Source organism: Rhipicephalus microplus, chromosome 7 (genome assembly GCF_043290135.1).
Source record: "Rhipicephalus microplus isolate Deutch F79 chromosome 7, USDA_Rmic, whole genome shotgun sequence".
NCBI lineage: Eukaryota > Metazoa > Arthropoda > Arachnida > Ixodida > Ixodidae > Rhipicephalus > Rhipicephalus microplus.
Genome location: NC_134706.1, coordinates 32,242,242 through 32,263,550, shown reverse-complemented (window position 1 = coordinate 32,263,550; position 21,309 = coordinate 32,242,242). Strand labels below are relative to the sequence as shown.

At 47.7% G+C, this 21,309-nt stretch overlaps 2 protein-coding genes across 2 annotated transcripts in view; both read right to left on the bottom strand.

Annotated features, from left to right (window-relative positions):
• LOC119179727 (beta-1,3-galactosyltransferase 4) overlaps positions 1 to 632 on the bottom strand; it is a 33,908-nt gene extending 33,276 nt beyond the window's left edge. The window contains exon 1 of the mRNA XM_075868949.1: positions 495 to 632. The gene's annotated coding sequence lies outside the window, so the exon portion shown is untranslated. The remainder of the gene's footprint in view (positions 1 to 494) is intronic.
• Positions 26 to 21,309, bottom strand: part of LOC142767391 (beta-1,3-galactosyltransferase 2-like) — a 44,805-nt gene continuing 23,521 nt past the window's right edge. Inside the window, exon 2 of the mRNA XM_075868950.1 lies at positions 26 to 3,341. Within this exon, the coding sequence (XP_075725065.1) occupies positions 1,825 to 3,341 (1,517 nt within the window). The 3' untranslated portion in view covers positions 26 to 1,824. The remainder of the gene's footprint in view (positions 3,342 to 21,309) is intronic.

Genomic DNA, 21,309 nt, shown 5'->3' with positions numbered 1-21,309 from the left:
CGAAATAAACGCCGGTAAGCCAAAGCAAAACTTGTGTCTAACTTTATTAAGAAGCACGGACATGCAACCAATAATTATGAAAGGCTTCAGTGCAGCATCGGGTTGGACCCACTGCTAAACACCGGGGCCGCAAGTTTCAGCTTTCGCTGGTTAACCATTCGTATACGGAGTACTTGGCGGTGATTTTTCATACCTCATTGCAACACTCTACGACAGTGCTCTGAGCGTCCTAAACGTGACACCGATGGAAATCCATGTACAGTTGAAGAGTTGACCAGCGGGATAGTTGGTACAAATTCACAATAAAATAATTCGAAGCGCAAACCAACGGGACACTCTTGTTTGTCTCTTCGCTTGTGTCCCGTTGGTTTGCGCTTCCAATTATTTCATTATGGACCATGTACAGTCACTTGCCAGTCAGCTGTCAGTAAATTGCCTTGTCGGAAGGCTTCAATACTAGGCTTGCTAGCTTACATAGCAAAGCCTTATCTTACCTGACGCCCTGGTTGCAAATGATTTTATTGTTTCCTTCCACATTTCATATTTGCTTATATCCTCTTTTATTATTTTCTTCCATCTCTTCTGGAATCCATTCATTCAGTTCCTTGTCCCAACAGAAAGTATCATACCAGCAGTGGCGGATCCGGGGGGAGCAAAAGTCTGATCGGAGAGAATTGAAAGAGAAAAAAAAAACACTTCTTGCCGTACGATAAGCTGAGGTTAACATATCCTCGTGAAAATTAAAGAGAAATTCTGCCGCCGCGTTTCTCAATAACCCATGGAGTGAAGAATCATGTGATGTAAAGCCCGACAACTTCATACCGACAACTGGAGTGACGTGACAGTATATAATATTATCTGGCACAGTTACCTTGCTGCATTTGATACTTATAACATGCTTTCGTGCCTATATTGCTCCTTTAGGCTTGATACACAAACTTATAATGCACAACTGTCACTTCATAAGGATCGAGCCGTAAAAGTACGAAGTGGAGAAGAAACGAAAACCTCCGCTGTTTCTTTCGGATACCTGATGCTGTATCAGGTATCCGAAAATACGACTTATAACCGTGGTGAAGCGTATATGCAGATTCCGCAATGCTACAACATGCTTCTAGCTCGTGCGTAGTCGTATACATCAACCGGAGATCATGCACTTTTATTTTTCTGCACGGCGCACATACGCTGAGATGCACCCAATCGCAGATGATCACGTCAAACGGATTTTTATCTTGCCTGAAATGTCAGACCATAAAGGTCCATCGGCAACCGGTTAGCGCTACCGGCCCACAACGAATGTCATTGTTTTCGCAAACAGGACGCATCGCGTTATTCACACTGCACGTACCACGCACAATGTTCCCAGTTTCACGGTCCGTAAAGGTGAACCAATAATTTTTCGATACCTTTCAACGCACACTTCACGCCACAGTCAACACTGCACATTTTCGAAGACGATGCCGCTGTTCCTCGCAAAGGCCGCCACGTGTGTTCACTTCGCTGAGATAAACAGCCAGTCAGCGTGGCAAATGTTTCATCAGGCACTTTACCACACAACTAGATGTTCTCTCGCACATATCACAGCTAATGTTGCCACTGTGAGATAAGCATCAAGCTTTCAAAAAGAAACGAAAGCTTGCCCCAAGCACCGAGCGGCTGCAACTCACTCAGCCACCGGCAGGAGCGTTTTGCCAACCACTGCCTTGCACGTGCACCGGTGACGTCACGCTGTGACGTACCCCGGTAGAGGTCTATTCATATGCCAGCGTACGCCGTAACACAGCGTGGACGTTCTTACCCTAACGTCCCTGGCGTTTTGTGTTATCAACCTTGACCACGTATGATAAACGCTGCGCTGCTGCCATCGTCTCCTCTTCTCGGCGATTCTCCTCCACTTCGAGAAGCCACTTTATCTCCAGCTTTAGAGTAATTGCGACCAACAGCGTCTTTTTCTTGGTCCCGAACACGTGCTTCACTGTCGTTAAGCCTCGCTGCCGCCTGGGTAGGCTTCGACCGGCTTCTGGCTTCGGAACTATGCGAAGCAGCGTCGCGTGTTACGACGCGCGTATCTTCATAAGACGCTGCTGGAGGAGGTGGAGAGGCATCCTTTTCGTACTCAACGTTCGTCGCTGAGGATTGGGAACTTTCTTCCTCGTCACTGGCCGTCAAGAACTCGTCCGAGCGGTCGGGACCCGTGGCGCCCCCATGAAAGGACGAACCGTAGTCTATGAAGGCTAGTGTCGGTTCCCTCAGCTCCCTCATGATGATGTTCCAGCTTTTGCGCCGATCTTTAGGACGGTACACCTGGGCGAACACGTACTTGCCGGTGGCCACCTCGCGCCAGCTGTCTTCGAAGAGCGAGTAGTACCGGTTCAACTTGACGTGACCCACGCCGGCCTTTTTGGCGGCCTCGCCCGTGACGTAGGCGTCGTCTACGGGTAGGAAGGGCACCGCGAACGATGCGTTGTACACGGCCTCCATCACGTGGTTTGGAAAGAGCACCACGCTCCCGGAACAATAGCGCGAAAAGAATCGCTTGCGGTACATCTTTTTGGAGAGGTACCAGGGTGAATCCGTGCTCCTCTCCACCTGCATGTTGGTCCAGACGTAGCAGTGGAAGGCTGGAGGCTCTGTGCGCTTGCGCTGCTTCAGGTAGGCGACCAGCTTGGTCAGATTGATGACTATGTCGTCGTCCATCTTGACGACGTACGGGACCCGCGGACAGTTGTCCATGGTCCACTTGATGCCGTACACGTACTTGTACGTCAGGTTACGGTACGCGTCCACGTACGGCAGCATGACGATGTCGCCGTGCCGTTCAGCCTCGTCGAGCACCTTCTGCTGTACGCCTAGGTTGCGGGACAGGCCCACAAAGAAGACCGTGGTCCAGGAGTGCTTCGTCGCCATGGCGACGTCACCTATGGTCTCTCGGAGCAGTCGTCGCTTGACCCAGTTGTTGGGGGCACTGTGCACGAAGAATATGTGGTTCAGAGGTCCTCCGGTGTGGCACCGGTGCACCACGGAGTAAGCGACCGGAAGAAATGACACTTTCTCCACGGGAAAGGGTAGTCGACCATATCCACTCAGCAAGGACTCGACAGGCCTCCAAAAGAGTAGCTCTAAAGGAACGTCGCTCAGCCGACTGGAAACTGCCGTCGTCTTTTCTTGCCGACGGTCGAAGACATTGAGCTTGGGGATGCGACGGACCTTGGGCGGGGAGACGCGCTTCCAGCCGTCCCTCTGGGCGTACCAGTAGGACAAATTGAACAGCGTGAGCACTGCCAGCATCGCCAGCAGGATCCACTCTCTCGTCACCGCTGGCGAGCTCTGCAAACAGGCACCTGCGAGTGGCCCGAATGTCAGGTTGTCTATAATACTCTGCTTTAAGGATTTGTAAGCATATTTTTAGAGGATTTCGTGCAGCCAAGTGAGGTCCCAGCGTGCAGAAATCAAATCCACGGAGGCATGAGCGAAGGCATACTAGCGTCGTGAAGTTATGGTCGAGTCTTATCCATGCCTCGAAAGGTCGATAGTTTAGAAGTACAGTGGCCTAGATGGGTGCATATGTAACCGTAAGTGCACATGCTATGAAACACGCTTGCATAGGCTTCCGGGGTTGGATTGTTGGATTAGCTTGGCTTAGCATGAGTTAGCATACACTCGGAGTATGCTTTGTCAAGCTAAAAAGTGTCATGCTCGAACTCCTTGCTTAGCATGCAACCATGCAGCCCCTCCTCAACACCGTCATAATAAGAAGTGAAAAAACTATTACTCAACCTCCAACCATCATCGAGCCAGCAATGCCGAAGTGAAGAGTATATTCGTCAACTAAGAAGTATCACTCCACTCTTTCTTTCCAGGCTTGGATATACGTTACACCGTGTCTCGTTGAATGAGTCGCGCTCTCTCTATATATCTGTCTTTCTCGTATTTTCAAACGTCATCCGCTGTAATAATTTGTCTCGGCGATCCGCTGCAGCTGTATACGTATGATGCGCTTGTGTTCGAGTATGATTGAGCGAGGAAATCGTGAATTGTAAAAGTGAACTGCCGCGAGCAAACTTCAAGTTAAGTTCATACGCAATTATAGCGAGAATGAAACACACATAGCTGTAGAGTTCTCTCGGCACACTTAGGGTGTCTATCTATCGCTGTCACGGAGAACCATGACGCAGTTCGAGAGTTGCGAAGTACATAAAGCTGCGCTCAGCGTGGCGGTTTACTTCTGGCGCGGCATGAAGTAGTGTACACCCGTAAAGACTGTGCATCTTATGGCCTCCGTAAAGTGAAAAGAAAAAAAAAATACAACCGGTGCGAACGGAGTGTTTTAACTTCTCTGTGAAGACGCGCTCAGTTGGAGCTTCGGATTGTGGTCGTAAACAAGTCAGCCAGTGACAATCAGGAGTCGCGAACCTGACATACCCTTCTCTCGCTTTCGTGTAGGACGGCTGTTTTCGAACAGCGTAAGTTGGCTGCGAGGGCTGGGTGCTCAAATCGATTCTTTGAAACTGCGCCAGATGCGAGTCGCATAATTGTGTCGTACAGTAAGTGGGCGCAAAGCGCTTCGCAGAAACGAAACCACTTGCTCGCAGATGCAAGGTATCGACGTCGTTTTGAGGCGTGTACGAGATGCGCCGATCAAACAAAGGAATGACGTGCCTTTAGAACAACTACTGCACAGAAATAAACACGGTTGTATGCGTTAGTCGAAGGGAAGTGATGGGAGAAAGACGAAAAAAGTTTTTCTTTCTTTTGTCTACGTGCTAAAGCGTTTCTTCGATACTAACTTCGTGCTGCGCTTATTTCAAAACCAAGATGAATTCCAACCCACCGCATCCCCATGAAGATCCGCTTTCGTGTTGCTTCAGTGGTCCGTACATGGTCTCCATGGTTGATTGATTGATTGATTGATTTGTGGGATTTAGCGTCCCAAAACCACCATTTGATTATGAGAGACGCCGTAGTGGAGGGCTCCGGAAATTTTGACCACCTGGGGTTCTTTAACAAGCACCCAGATCTGAGTACACGGGCCTACAACATTTCCGCCTCCATCGGAAATGCAGCCGCCACAGCCGGGATTTGATCCCGCGACCTGCGGGTCAGCAGCCGAGTACCTTAGCCACTAGACCACCGTGGCGGGGCATGGTCTCCACTGTGTCCCTGATAATCACATCGTGGGACATTAAAGGAGTATTGATACGATTTTTTTTAATATTTGAATAGTTGCTCGAAATAAAAGTACTGGTGTCGAGAAAACTAAAACGAGATTTGTGGTGCTTGGGAACGCATCGAATGTATCTTTATTACCGTTACCTCGAAAAGTCACCTTCGGATTCGATGTCGAGTGAGTGGCTCCTGCGTGATGTGCCATGGCAGTGTGACGTCAAGGGAAGACAGCTATCCGCGATGTATTAGTGGCAGATGTGCACCATCTGCTCGCCGTACACGTAATTAACGACGAGTGCATTGTCCCCAGACAACCCCAACAGTGATTTCTGCTATTCAGGCTGCGTAGACAACGCAGAGTTCGCAAGCTGAGTGTATCCGACTTGACTCGTCGGGATAATGACCATTGCGGTGGGGCTGGCATTGCTGATGCTCAGTTAGCCAGCCAGACTCATTGATTGATATGTGGGGTTTAACGTCCCAAAGCCACCATATGATTATGAGCGACACCGTAGTGGAGGGCTCAGGAAATTTCGACCACCTGGGGTTCTTTAACGTGCACCCAAATCTGAGCACACGGGCCTACAACATTTCCGCCTCCATTAGAAATACAGCCGCCGCAGCCGGGATTCGATCCCGCGACCTGCGGGTCCGCAGCCGAGTACCTAGTCACTAGAGCACCGCGGTTGGGCACCCAGCCAGACTCCGGTGTGCGGAGAGCGTTAACACTGCATACCAAGGAAACGAAAAAAAAATCCTTTTGCAATGTCTTAAAATTGTATCAGTACTCATTTAAATCCCAATTGTTATAATTATTCACATTTGTTTAAACCTCCAGGCGATGCGTAAGTTATAACAGCCGCATTCCGTATTAACGCGATAGCGTTAAATAACTCGTTTCGGTGAAATTTCTGCGTCGGTGTCGGCGTCGTTAGTTGTGAGCAAAAATTATCATTATGTGCGTGACGGAAAAAAATTGAGAAAGATGCAAATAAAATGAAGAATAAAACGTTCTGGGTTTCACTGAAGATTGAACCCGGGTCGTTTGCGTGGCCAGCGTGGGTGTTGCACCACAGAACCACGCGCCTGCTTAGAAGTGCAGTGAAAATAAGTTCCCGTGCTTGGAAATGCAGTGAAAGTAACGCATGCTTTACCAACGCCTCCGAGAAAAAAATTATGCCTGGAACGTCGCTCTCTTTTCAATTGAGAGCCTCCTGCCAGCACGCGATCTCGGAGGCCATGCCTCCTGCCTTGTGTTGTGACCAGCCGCCGCGTGAGACCACTCGCCTCCGTACCACTCAGTCACGTGACATAACCGTACCGCTCTGTCACGTGACATAATCATGGCTGCTCGGAAGCAACTGTGAGAGCATTGCTGTGTTTGCAAGAGGCGGACGTCGGAGGCGCTCGTCTTCGTACCGAAGGAGGAGGGTAAAATCAGAGGGTAGGGCAGCGCGTTCGCGGCTCACGTTCCAGGCATAATTTTTTTTATGGGGTGTTGGCTTTACAAACCCACGCGTCCTTTATACATGCCTCAGAATGCGACACCTAATATCGCGGTAATAATGAGTTCTACAAGCATACATCGTGATCGGCCGTCAGAACATGTGATTTGCATGACTTCATGGCGGCCACCCACTGCAAAAGGCACATATGTTTGCTCGACGCCGACTAAATTTCAAGGCCGAAAGGCTGCCGCAGTGACGTCAGAGGGTGGGGGCCCAGTTACGCCGCGAACGCGGCGGAAAGCCTGTGTTTCCTTCACGTTTTAGGAGAACCAATGCTCCCGCTCTGCGGCTTGATTGGGCCGAATAAAAGATGTGGAAAAAAAATCTTACTGAGCATGCTCAGTTGGGCAACTGGGCCCCCAACGTCTGACGTCACTGCGGCAGCCTTTCGGCCTTGAAATTTAGTCAGCGTTGGTTTGCTGCGCCTTTTCCCCCTCAAGCTAGGCAAGATTTCACGCTCTCAACTGTGCGTGGTTTAGAGCGTGCTATATCCATTACGCAGAATGCAGCCGTATGCGAAAGCTTCACTGACACAAGCCAAGGATATCGCTATCGCGTTCAAATTGTATAAGACCAACAACTGCCATAAAGTGCTATAGTGTAAATGAAAAGACCACGAAATGCAGTCATAGATTTCAGCATTCTTTTCGCATTGTGAGTAGGGTTTATATATCTTTTTTTTAAATTGAGCATTAAATTGACAAAACTAGATTTCAGCATTCTTTTCGCATTGTGAGTAGGGTTTATATATCTTTTTTTTTTAAAAATTGAACATTAAATTGACAAAACTAGAAGCACCCTAACAAAAATCATCATGTGGCGCAGCCTAGCGGAATATAACTGAAGCTCAATTATAAAATATGGAGTCTATTACTTTGCGGTACGTAGTCGCATAGACTTACGCTGTCATGAGCGCCAGTCTTCAAAATCAAAGTATGTATATTATTACCCCGCTCCACTAAACTCTGTGCTGCTTACGACGTAAGTTGAGCAGCACGGTGGAAAGTGGCGCTGCGGTCGCGGCCTCCAGAGGACCAAATCGAGCCGTGACGCATGCGCGGGGAGTGCACAAATGCACAGTAAAGCAACGCGCAGTCACTGTTCGCAGCACGCCAGTATGTAACTTCATGTTCGCTGCATATAAAAAAGCTCTGTTTGAAAAGGTTTCGTGGCATTCCCCACTTTTAAATTACGTAATTAGACTGAGTGGCCAATAAGGTTTCTGTTCTGCCAAAAAAAAAAAAGATTGCCACCATAAAAATTGATTATTTGCCCCTGAAAGGGTCTCCCAATTTTCGCTCTTTCAATTCACCCATCTTGGTGATTCGGCATGAGAATAAATGCAGGTTAGGACATCATACTGCGTTATGGGCATGCAATAAATGCCACTTTTCGTATTGCTTTTTTTCCCACACATGATTTTGGTGATACAACGTGAAGAATAATCTAAATTATCGCATTATCTCACACGACGGGCATGGAAACACAACGCGGGAGGGCATGAACCACCCTCTCACAGGTCGTAACACCTGACGGGACCCCAAGAGCTGCCCTATATACGCATGCCAAATGCCAAGTCATAGGACTTGTTGCTGCATCGTTAAATACAAGAAAGTGGCGCAACGCAGGTGAAAGACGCGGACGATGTAACAAGAACGTGTAATGCAAACTCGGCAACGATCTGAAAAGAACGAACGCTTACAAAAAAAAAAAAAGAACTCAGTCTTTTTCCAACTGCATGACTGTCGATTGACGTCAAATTATGTGGCCTTTCGCTTCCGCATGACTGTCGAGTGACGTCAAATCTCGTGGCCTTTTACTTCTGCCGAGTCTCCTTCTAAGTGACATTCGTACGCCGCCGAAATTACTGGGCTATTCACAGCCGTGTTCGGCACTCGCGCGCTCTTAAACGGCCTCTTTCAGACCATCGTTACCCACAGTTATCGGTAATGAGCCCCGGCGATACAAGTTAAAGCGCCGACGAAGTTTCAACGGCAGTCGCCACAAGTGCCTCGTAACGAAGGTGTACACCAAACAAACAGCGCGTGATCCTGCACATACACTTCGCGGCATGTATGTATGTACACGTGTGTGTACAATACGCGTGCAAACGCGCCCTTTGAGTTCCGCCCGCGAATATCCCTCGCACGTCCACCCGACATCCCACTTCCAACACGCCTCCGTAATGAGTAAAACGAATCCCAGCGCACCGCGCGGCGTTCGGTGCGATCCCGCCAAGCTGTATCCATGCCGTAATCAAGACAGAAGCTAGATGGACGACGCTTTGTGGCTTACCGCGGCGCATGTCGAGCGCGTTAGTAATGGACGCGCGCGCGACTTTCGGCTCCCTTTGTACTTAATTCGTCCCTCAGTGGCGCGTGCCGCCCACACTTCTCCTAAAGGGCGTTTTTCCAGGCACGCCTATTTCGCCGCTAGATGCCGTCAGCGTACTTGTTTGTTTTTAAGTGATACTCGTTTCCCACCACGCCCGATGCTTCTTCGCCATGCCGTTTCTGCTGCAGCCATTAACGCTCCAAGCTTCCGCTGCGCCACCTGTGTTGGGAACACGCGCCGCTCTTATTATTTAGCTTGGGGAGTCACAGCTGCGTTTCTGTTGGGGAATTGAACGACGGATCAAGCGGCGCTGATGAGTTGTTCTTTTTCGCTTCCGTTTTCGCAATATCGTAGGGAACAAAGAGGACCTTTAGAAAAATGCCGGAGTTGAGCTCCTGCGATAGCGATACTCACACATTTTTCGTACACGTCCACAGGATCTCCTATGAGTAGCGAATATGCGGATCATGGTGCTTTCAGCTGTACATGCGTGAGAACAATGCTATCAAGAAGTAATTGTACTTGCGAGCCTAGAAACACTGGATGTGTGACCCCGGGTCCCGGAAATACGTAGTGACAGCTATTTCACCGAACATTTAATACACGAACGCGGCTTGACATTATGTATTTTTTCTTTTTCTAGTTATAATTGCTTCTTTGTTCATCAGGCAACCACTGAATGTCGATATCACAATGAAAGAGAGAGAGAGAGAGAGAGAGAGAAGCTACGAGTAAGTCAATGCGTACATATACGCACTATATGATACGTCGAATAAAACTATTGACGTCAGGGTTAATTCACGTGGAAACGAAAATGACGAGGCCTGTGAACTTTCAACAGAAATAGCACGCACTTCTGGCACGGAAATAAAGGGTCTAAATAAGAATGCGGGAAGCTTGCAATAAGTTTTTAAACCTCATTGGATAGTAGTGGGACAGATTTTCTTTTCCCCAGAACTGGGTCACCTTGACACGTCACATCATCTCGAAAATTATTGACATCCTCATGAAGTCACTATGGGGTCACACAACACCCCGCCACATTACGAAGTCATCAAATGACATCGACGCTCGTATCGAAGGGAGGCCAATCTCGGAGCATGACCTGGTGAACTGGGGGCGGGGAAGTGATTCCTAAAAGAGTGAAAAGAAGATAAAAGTGAGCCCCGTAAATGTCTGCATCATGGTGCGACACCTCAACAGTGGCTTACGAGGGGTGGGGATAAGGAGGGATTAAAAGGGATAGAGTGAGAAGTAAAGGTGCGATAGAGAAAGATGGGGACGCGGTCGAAGGAGTCCGAGGACGGGGGACCACTCATTGAGAGCTTCGCGACGTCAGGAGATGGCGGAGGGCGAGCCGGTCGGCCAGAGCTGCGCTGTCGTCGGAGATCACGGGGGCACAACTGTTCGGCACGGAATCCAGCTTGCAAGGCGTAGGATAAAGGGGGCATTGCAGAAACACGTTGAGCGCAAAAATGTTTCGGAGAGTAGGAGGTTTGTGGATGACTGAGAAGAAAAAAAAATGACTTTCGACTTCGAGTAATCTTGGGCGTATTTATGAGCAACCCTGGGAAAATTCGCGTTATCATACCGTTCGAATATTGAACAACGGATAGCGAAAGTATGGCTCCGCTTTAAGAACTCGACGCAGAGCGAGTCGAAGGGAAAAGTTTAGACGACACCAAAGCATTGCGCCCTCATTCGCCCTGGAGGTCTGGACGCGCCAGTCCACCCGTCCTCGGCAGTTTGGCTGCTCCTTGCTTAACACGGCCCGCGAGCGTTTACAGGAACCAGGTGACCAATCTCCGTTCGGTTTTAACGCGACAGCGTTAAAGAGCTCGTGTCGCAGAAAACACGCCGCCGGCGTCGGCCCCGATGCTTGTGAGCGAAAAGTCATCTGTGCGTCTTTGACCGAACATGGCCTCCGATATAGCGGGTGCATGGCGTGTCGAAACCTGCCGCGCGCCCGCAATCTCGGAGGCCATGGACCGAAAAATAAGGTTACCGAGATAGCCGCGGGAGGTGCTACTTGTCCACGCATGCGCACACGATCACACTGAGAAAGCCGCGCATTGGAAGAAAATAAAAAGTGCTCAAGGTCACGAGGCGCGGCAGTTTCTTTGCCCTGCCACCCCTCCCTGCTTAGCTAGAGTGTACTAGAACACTGTAGCTTAGCTTCCAGCGCTTTCGTCGGGACGAGAGAAGAGATAATGCTATATATTGCAGAATGCGACAAACCTTTGTAACTCCACTCGCACTGGACGGATTCTTGAAATTTTTGCGGCGTTGAATGCGTGAGGTAATAAGCTCTCCTAGTGAATTCATTCCATGGTTACTTGTAAAAGTGTTTCAGGGCCCCTTCAACGCATTTTGTTCGACAGGTGTCACGAAGAAAACGAACCCATTCGGCGATAATAGCGCGCGTTGGTTCAAGCTACTGCGTGCGTGTTTGCGTGCGTGCGTGTGTATGCAACAAAACACATGAATAAGTATGCACTTAGCGGTTGAAAGGTGCAGTAGGGGCCGGATTTCGCTATCGCGTTCAACTCTTAAAGGCGAAGCTTAAGGGTTCCCCATTTTTTTTTCAGCCGTGAAGGCGGAAGGAAAAGTTTCGCAGTCGATGCGAAAATGAGAATGGTGTGACGACGAAGTCACCGTCGTCGTCGTCGTCGTCGTCATCATCATCATCATCATCATCATCATCGTCGTCGTCGTCGTCGTCGTCGTCGTCATCGGCATGATCATCTTAACTAAGCCCTCGACAGGGCAGAGGTTTCTCCCATGTCCTGCCAATCAAACCGGCCCTGGGCTTTCTGCTGCCGCGTTATGTACCCCAGACTACACTAAGCATAATCTGCCCACCTAATTTTCTTTCTCCCTGGATTGCATTCTCCTGCAATCCGTTCAGCCTACGCGTTACGTGCTCGGCCTGCGTCCCTTTCTTCTCCTTTATTTCAACTATGATATCCTTAATTCCCTACTACAGGCCTTAATGTATTTGCGTGCATGAAACCTCTAAAACTAATTAAGAACCGGTGTTCAAACTCGACTTGAAGGCATTGCGGAGCGGTACGTGTGGCGAAAAGAATAAGAAGAAAAGAAAACTCCGACACCTGTTCTTCTCTTACCCTGCAGCCGTCTAAATTAGTCCTCCACTTACGTGCTCCTAAAAGCAACGCGAGGCCTTCCAGCACATCACGTGCTTTTTTTTTTCACTCGGCTTTAAGGCTTCTGGCTTTAAGGCTCTTCAGTGTAAATTACAACTGCGGTTCGAGTGAGTTCACCAGCCGACAGCTGCGCATGTGGTTGCCGAAGGTGCGGTTGTCAGTGTAAACTTTTCGCCATTCTCTTTTCGTTCTTGTTTCACTTGAGTACCGGAGAAAAAAAGAGCTCCCGAGGAGCAGTTGACGAAGTTAATTTCGTGAGCTACGCCCCGCGTCGTTCATAAACCGCCAGCGTGCACTTCATTTTAAAGTCGAGTGCGTTGTTTGTATAACCCGTGAAAGGTTAAGAAAAGATGAATCAGCGTTTCTTTTCTCTTTCGAGAAAGTTCTAATAGCAACAGCTTCGTGTGGGAATGCTGCTTAAGGGACTCTAGACAGAGCTGCATAAAGTTGCTTTTTACGCCACCCACTAAACCGACGTTGCGGTGTAGATGTGATGAATTAAAAAAGAAAAAGTCAGGGCAGCAACCGAAGGCTGAGGAAACAGCAGAGTTGGTGGCTTCCCCTGGTGTTTTCCTTCCTCCTCAACTCCACTTTCTTATGCGACCCCTTGTTATATTGTACCACGCTACACGAGACTATGCTATGCTTTATCCTTATCCTCACAGCATTGTCGCTAACCCTCCCTTTCCCTTACGCGTCGCCCACTTCCCTATATCCCTCGCTCACCCTCGTCCTATCCTCCATTTCCCGCCGCGTGATGGTTTCAAAGATTGTAAGCGTTGTACCACATGGAAAACTTCCGGTCACCTGATTCACCAGCTCCTAACGTCGAAAGTGAAAGCACGTTTTCAAGTTCTTTTTTTTTTCAGAGTAAAGAAAGTCGTTTTTTTAGTTTTTCGGTTAAAAGGAACGCCCGTAAAGTTCAAAGGAATATCTACAAACGGAATTCCTTGACCGAAGAAGCTGTATCATGCTCATTCGTAGATTTATTCTTGAATCGCATCGCTCATATTCTCATTTGTAGCTAACTAAGCTTTATGTTGTCTGTATACAATCTGGTGCATTTATCTTAATATGGTTGCGTTTTGTGAGTTCTACTTCATATTAATCCTTTCGAGTAAGTTCCAATTATACATTTTAGGTTTGTAATGATTCTAGAATGATTATGCTTTTACGTTTTTGTTTTCCACTCCTGTAATAGCCCTGGGTAAGGACTAACAGTATTTGTAAATAAATAAATATCTCATAATTTTTTGTATCTCGAATGAACATTTCTTTGAATATATTTTGTCAAATAAGGGAAAGAAGCTGTAGAAAATGGGTGGTTTATTGTCGGCAGCTCTTCTTGCCCACCGATGCTATTACGGCACATCGGCGGATGAAATTGGATTTCATCAAGAACCTGTGTAAAGGGTCCTACGCAGTGCTATGCCTTGCTTTTGCGATCTCCCATCCTTCATTACCCCTACCTCATCCCTACACAACTCCTCCCCCTCACTTCCGTTTCCCACCCTTTGGTACACCACGTTATACTGCCTGAAAATGTATGCGCAGGCGAACAAGGACAAAGAAAGGAATACAAACTGGCGCAATCTAACAACTGATTTATTAATCGAAAAACATTGACTCTTTTTAACCCTCGGACCAGCGCTCCCTGGTGACCTAAAAAAACACACAATGCACTGCGCACTTACGACAACGATAACAAAAACATAAAAACGATAACAGTTTCATTGATTGACAGACAGGAGCGCGATTTCTTTTGTTAGTAAAGCTACTGAAGGGCGGCTAACACAGTTGTCTTTCTGCTTGTCTATATGATATGCCTCCATTATCTCCCTTGACGTCTTGTTTCTACTCCTATACAGCAAGGTAGTGTCGCCAAAGCAAGGAGAGCATGCGCACTCATTGCAATGCATTGCCAAATGGGTTACAGGCCGACCTTTCAGGCTTGACATATGCTCTCTTAGCCTCGTGTTAATGCACCTGCCAGTCTGCCCTATATATACACAACCGCATGATAAAGGTATGCAATACACCACACTGTGTGCACATTCAACAAACCTGAGCTTATGTCTTATGCTACATCTCTTATGTGCGTTGGTCCCTCTGTCGCATTTCTGGTTGACCAACGCGCACACTCCTCCTATTTTGTTTTTGGCCGAAAACACTACTTTCACATCATACTTTCCAGCCACCTTTTTTAATCTATGTGAAAGCCTATGTACATAAGGGACCGCTACTACCTTAGAGCTAGAACCAGTCATCCCACCTGTTTCCAAACATGGCGCCGTTTCCCGTCTGAGCTTCTTTAATAACCTAGTGCCTACGGCCAACATCACAGAGAATGGGTACCCCTCCTCCTGGAGCCTAGAGACCTGTTCATGAAACGACGCATGAACAGTATGGAAACAGGATTTAACCAATGCAGACCGAAAACAATTTGTTATAATTCCATTCTTGACCAGCTTAGAATGACATGAAGCGAAACTCATAAGCGGCTTTCCTGCCCTAGGCGAAAAGGTCCAACACACATGATCTGACAAAAAGTCCAGCTTCAAATCCAAAAACTGTAGCTTATTTTCAACCGGTACTTCTGAAGTAAATGTCAACCCCTTTCCTAGAGAATTAAAAGCATTCAATACCGAAACCCTGAAGTCCTCTTTGTGCACATCGCACCCCAACACCAAGTAGTCATCGACATACCTGAAGACCTTGTAGACTACACCTTGTAGGCAAAACGACAAATCTCTATCTATGCTGCCCATGAAAATGTCACTAAGGACCGGCGCTACCTTTGACCCAATGCATACCCCCTTCGCCTGGATGAACGTCTTATCCCCGAACCCCACGTGAGTGTTCTCTAAATAAAAGCTCAGAAGCTCAAGAAAAGACTCGACGGGCATACCACAGGTGTTGCGAAACGTCACTTCATTATTTTCTGTTATGCACTCTAGGACACAATGCATTAAAGGCACATGCGGCAACGAGTAATACAAGTCCTGAGCGTCAATGCTGATACCCCAACTGTTTTTTCTGTTATCTGATGCGAAAAACCCCGTGAGACCCTGTTGAGAACAACTTAAGAGTTGTTCAAGCGGACAAAGAAGGTTTTTCGGTTGTTCTACCGGAGACTATGTATGTAGATAAAGCCTCTGCGGCAATTCAAAAGTGCTTTAAAGAATGTCATGTGAATGTAGAAAGCGTGAAGAGGAAGGCTGTCGAGTTATTAAGGAAATGCAACTTAGAAAAACTTGCGTCGGATGTTGGGAATTCAAAGGGATTGGAATTGAAGGTGTTTTTCACAGCAAAAACCCATAAGCAGGAGGTTCCTTTTAGGCCTATTGTTTCAGAAAAAGGGGCGTGGCAGAAGCTAGTTGCGGGGTATCTGCAAAAAATGTTGAAGTCGTTGAAAGTAAATGACCCTTTTCTGCTGGCTAATTCTGAGGGTCTCACGGGGTTTTTCGCATCAGATAACAGAAAAAACAGTTGGGGTATCAGCATTGACGCTCAGGACTTGTATTACTCGTTGCCGCATGTGCCTTTAATGCATTGTGTCCTAGAGTGCATAACAGAAAATAATGAAGTGACGTTTCGCAACACCTGTGGTATGCCCGTCGAGTCTTTTCTTGAGCTTCTGAGCTTTTATTTAGAGAACACTCACGTGGGGTTCGGGGATAAGACGTTCATCCAGGCGAAGGGGGTATGCATTGGGTCAAAGGTAGCGCCGGTCCTTAGTGACATTTTCATGGGCAGCATAGATAGAGATTTGTCGTTTTGCCTACAAGGTGTAGTCTACAAGGTCTTCAGGTATGTCGATGACTACTTGGTGTTGGGGTGCGATGTGCACAAAGAGGACTTCAGGGTTTCGGTATTGAATGCTTTTAATTCTCTAGGAAAGGGGTTGACATTTACTTCAGAAGTACCGGTTGAAAATAAGCTACAGTTTTTGGATTTGAAGCTGGACTTTTTGTCAGATCATGTGTGTTGGACCTTTTCGCCTAGGGCAGGAAAGCCGCTTATGAGTTTCGCTTCATGTCATTCTAAGCTGGTCAAGAATGGAATTATAACAAATTGTTTTCGGTCTGCATTGGTTAAATCCTGTTTCCATACTGTTCATGCGTCGTTTCATGAACAGGTCTCTAGGCTCCAGGAGGAGGGGTACCCATTCTCTGTGATGTTGGCCGTAGGCACTAGGTTATTAAAGAAGCTCAGACGGGAAACGGCGCCATGTTTGGAAACAGGTGGGATGACTGGTTCTAGCTCTAAGGTAGTAGCGGTCCCTTATGTACATAGGCTTTCACATAGATTAAAAAAGGTGGCTGGAAAGTATGATGTGAAAGTAGTGTTTTCGGCCAAAAACAAAATAGGAGGAGTGTGCGCGTTGGTCAACCAGAAATGCGACAGAGGGACCAACGCACATAAGAGATGTAGCATAAGACATAAGCTCAGGTTTGTTGAATGTGCACACAGTGTGGTGTATTGCATACCTTTATCATGCGGTTGTGTATATATAGGGCAGACTGGCAGGTGCATTAACACGAGGCTAAGAGAGCATATGTCAAGCCTGAAAGGTCGGCCTGTAACCCATTTGGCAATGCATTGCAATGAGTGCGCATGCTCTCCTTGCTTTGGCGACACTACCTTGCTGTATAGGAGTAGAAACAAGACGTCAAGGGAGATAATGGAGGCATATCATATAGACAAGCAGAAAGACAACTGTGTTAGCCGCCCTTCAGTAGCTTTACTAACAAAAGAAATCGCGCTCCTGTCTGTCAATCAATGAAACTGTTATCGTTTTTATGTTTTTGTTATCGTTGTCGTAAGTGCGCAGTGCATTGTGTGTTTTTTTTTTTTTAGGTCACCAGGGAGCGCTGGTCCGAGGGTTAAAAAGAGTCAATGTTTTTCGATTAATAAATCAGTTGTTAGATTGCGCCAGTTTGTATTCCTTTCTTTGTCCTTGTTCGCCTGCGCATACATTTTCAGGATGGATAGATTCCAACTAGGCCGAATCGCAGTTTTGCTTACGTTATACTGCATGTCCATGCTATGCTTTGCACTCTCCCTGCCTCATCGCCCACTCCTTGCTATAATAGACTACAAATAATATTTCGTGTGCCACCCGCTCTCCTTCTCCTTATTCCCCTGTTCACCCACACTTCCCTTTCCAATGACGTTGCCATATACTACACTATACGCTCAGTCCTGGGCTTTGGGTGGCTTGGCATAGCTGTAGGCTGGGCTCGCCCTCTGTTAACGTGGTTCCTCTTCGCTAGACCGGTCGATGCGGGACAATAATAGAATCGTGCCATCTTAAATGGCTTCTCCTTTAAGGTATGACTGAAATTAAGCTCTTTCAAACCTAGTTATCACGATTGAAACGTACGCACACTCCCTATACTGCGGCCGCCTGTCTCAGCGGTGAGCTTTGCGCCTTGGTAACGTTTTGTGCCTCGGTCTACTTCGCCCGCTCTAGAAAAGGGCGTTAGCCTTCACAACTCTCCGAAGGACCCGAATCTGCAGAAAAAAAAGTGGATAGTGAAGCTCAAGATGGCAAAGGACCCCACCCCTTCATTAGACCTCGAGCAGCAAGCTTACTTTGCTGTCTTCTAAGTTCTGATTGATTGATTGATTGATTTGTGGGGTTTAACGTCCCAAAACCACCATTTGATTATGAGAGACACCGTAGTGGAGGGGCTCCGGAAATTTCGACCACCTGGGGTTCTTTAACGTGCACCCAAATCTGAGCACACGGGCCTACAACATTTCCGCCTGTCTTCTAAGTTCTGCTACCCGCCGTATACACGCCAGTATTCGGTAAGGATTTAACCGTCTTTTAATGCCTCGCTGGTACTGTAGCCATTCATTGCACGTGGATTATAATCTTAGGCGACTTACACCGGGTGGGGTGCCGACCCAAGAACCTTCCGCGAAGGCCCCTGGACAGGAAACCGACGACGCCGACTCCGATACGCTCTAGGTAAGCGCGCCTCGGGACGTCTGGGGTAGCGGCTTTATTTGGATCGTGTGAGGACTTTATATACGTATTTTACTCATGAAGACAAGCGCGTCCCTTGCGGACTGCTTATTATAAATTCATAAGCGAAACCTACTGCTGCTATTTAGGGAACATTCCCTAAAGGTTTTCACCAGAAGCAGTGCAGACACTTTTACAGAGCGGAGCCCTTTCACCTTTTTGTTATGCCGTGGGCGTGGGCATAAACCATGGCCTGCTTTTGAATTGCTGCGTTCTATGTTACGTTACACGTAGAGGTTGCTTCATCCTGACTTCCACGAGCAGCGAACGATCGCCACATACATCACTGCACTCAATTATCCCATCATGGGCACTGAGCGGCTTCGCAAGTCCACTTGTTTGCGAGACTTGGGTGGCGACGATGATGCGATCGCCATTGACGGCCTGGATCGCGTATTCAACAACGTGGCACACGTCGTACTCCACCTCGTGGTTTCCGTCTCTACGAGACACCGCGACGTTTCGCAACCTTTATCTACATACTTGTAGACGCTGCAGGCTTGGAGAAGTATCGAAAGAAGCACCCGAACTATAATTAGCATCGTGCGGCGTGGAAAGTGTCGATAACGAGCAGTGAGAACTGTTTCAGATAGTCTTACCTTCTTAGCGTCCCGGCAATGCGGTCGGTGGCATCGCGGCGCACTCGTCGGCCATACGGGGGATTTCCTGGCACTGTCGTTCGGGCCGTAACTAACACCCGTTCATACTTGCACGTGAAAACATTCGTTGCGGGCGTTCGTTGGCCCCAAGGAGGATTAAAGAAAAATTGCTGGAGTCCGTGGAAGCTCCTGCAATGCCTTGCCAGCAGAAGTGAAGCCACCTGTTGCCACTGCCAAGATGGCGGAAACATGCTCTTTTCTGGTAGTGACCACTTAAAGATGAAGTGGCTTTGATACGTTATGTGAATGGTACGTTAGTTCTATGTTAAAGGATAGTTGTTCCCGACGAAATAACACACAGAAACAAGCATGGATGACTGAATCTTCAAAGAACTTTGCCTTCAATTAGAAGCTCACTACGGAAATTTAGTAACTTTAACACGCACTTGGAGCACTATGTGGCCCGAAAAAGTTCCCGCATTAAACTCGTTGGGCGTGCGAGGGAGACGCTTCGTTTTTATTCGCTGAACGGTGATGGTTTATCATGCCGCTAGTAAGATGGCCGCCACAACTGCCATATTGCCAGAGGAACGGCTTCACTTCTGCGCTATCATTTCCACTCCACCAATTTTTTTTTAATCCTCCTTGGTTGGCCCTCGCATGGCTGTTCGATCGACTAGGTCTCCGCCTGAAGCAGATGGTCCGCGCATACAGGAGTCGCGGCGACAGCAGCGCGCTTGAGAGCGCAGTCCGCTCTGACGTTACACGTGAGAGGGCGCCACTCCAAGATCTCGACATAGAGAAATAAAGGTGATCTCGAGGCGAAGGGCAGAAGCGGGATTCCCAGAACGCTTGCGTTTCCTCGGCAACCTATTACTTTTTCATCTAACATTGAAACAACTAATAACCCGACTCAAATAAAAGGCACGGTTCTTGAGCTTGCGGTATGAAGTTGTCTCTGTCATTTCACTTTTGTTGTCGATTTTGGCGAGTAATTACCGCTTTATAAGCCTTACTAATAACTGTATCAAGAAGGGAGGTGCTTTAGAATACCAAAGCGCTGCTGTCCAAACCATACGGGCGCGACAAACACATCCGTTCACTCTTCGGAAGCTCGTCACAGATGTATATCACATTGAATTCTTGTGTACATGTATGCCAACATTGTCATGTGTATTAGAGCAAATGTCTTCACTGTAACGTAGTGTTGTTGGTCGTGAAATATAGATGTGCCGAAGTGTATGTGCCCTGTTACTCGAATGGTATGAAGCCTTTGTGTTCTGTACATGCTGTAAATAAATTTTTTTCTAAACAGATGATGTCCATGGGACGGTTTTCAGCTCTCTCTTAGTAGAGTGCCAAGTACTCTAAATTGTTAGTAATATTTTTCAAAACACAAGCACGGAACACAAGTTCAGAAAACTGGGACAGCTTATTGATCTCCCGTAGCAGAGAACATCATACTCTAGATCGCGAAACATTTGTTCAGAACAGATAATTTTGTCTTTAAACTGGGACAGCAAAATGCTTTCCCGTAGTTTAGTACATCATCGTACTCTACATCGTTCAAGATGTGTCCAAGTACACCATCGTCAGTTCATTCACGGGAATGTCGACCGTTCACGAAGTAATCTGAGCAGCACCTATCACTCCGCTTTCCAGAAATCCGATGTCGTCCTCAATAGGACATCATCAGGCGTCTTTGATACCTGGAAGAGGAATGCGTAGTCTCTCCTTAGTTATGCGTGATCTGAATGCATATATTTTATCGAGGTGGACACGTGGGCTCTCTATGTCACTTAATAAATAAAAAAATGGCAGCATATCCACGGAGTGAATTATGGATAGTGGGGCGAAGCATCCGTCCATCCATGCGTGCGTCTGTGTGGCCGCTCGTGCGTCCATCCGCCCAACCGTGCATGCGTCTGTTCGTGCGTCCGCACGTTCATCTGTGCGTCCTTCCCTGCTTTCGTCCATGCATCCGCTCCTGCGTCCGTCCACGCAGACATCCGTGCCTCCGTCCATGCATCTGTCAGTGTGTCCGTTCGTCCACCTATTGAACACTCCAAGTACCACCATCTCGCATCTTTTCATCATATATTCCTCATATAGAAGCACCGCCATCCAGCGGACATTCGAAGGACTGAACGAAAGGAGGCACACGCACACGTTCTTACGGCTTGCGCTTCGTGTCTACTTCCCACCTTTAACCACCTCGAGTTCATGGTATATACTAGTTCACTGTATTCATGGCACTGCGGCCCAACGCTCGTTAAACCTTTCTAAAACCTAGGAGGTTACGCCCAGCGAGTATAACGTAGCAACCCTTTCTTGTCTTCTGTGCGTTGTTGAACAATCAAAAATTCGCAGCGTGCGCGTTAACTAAAAGCCGAATTCTCCTGTCTCTCATTCCACCTTAGCAGCCATTGACATGAACATTGAGCACTATCATTTATTGTTCAACAACGCACAGAAAAAATCTCTCACCGGCACCACCT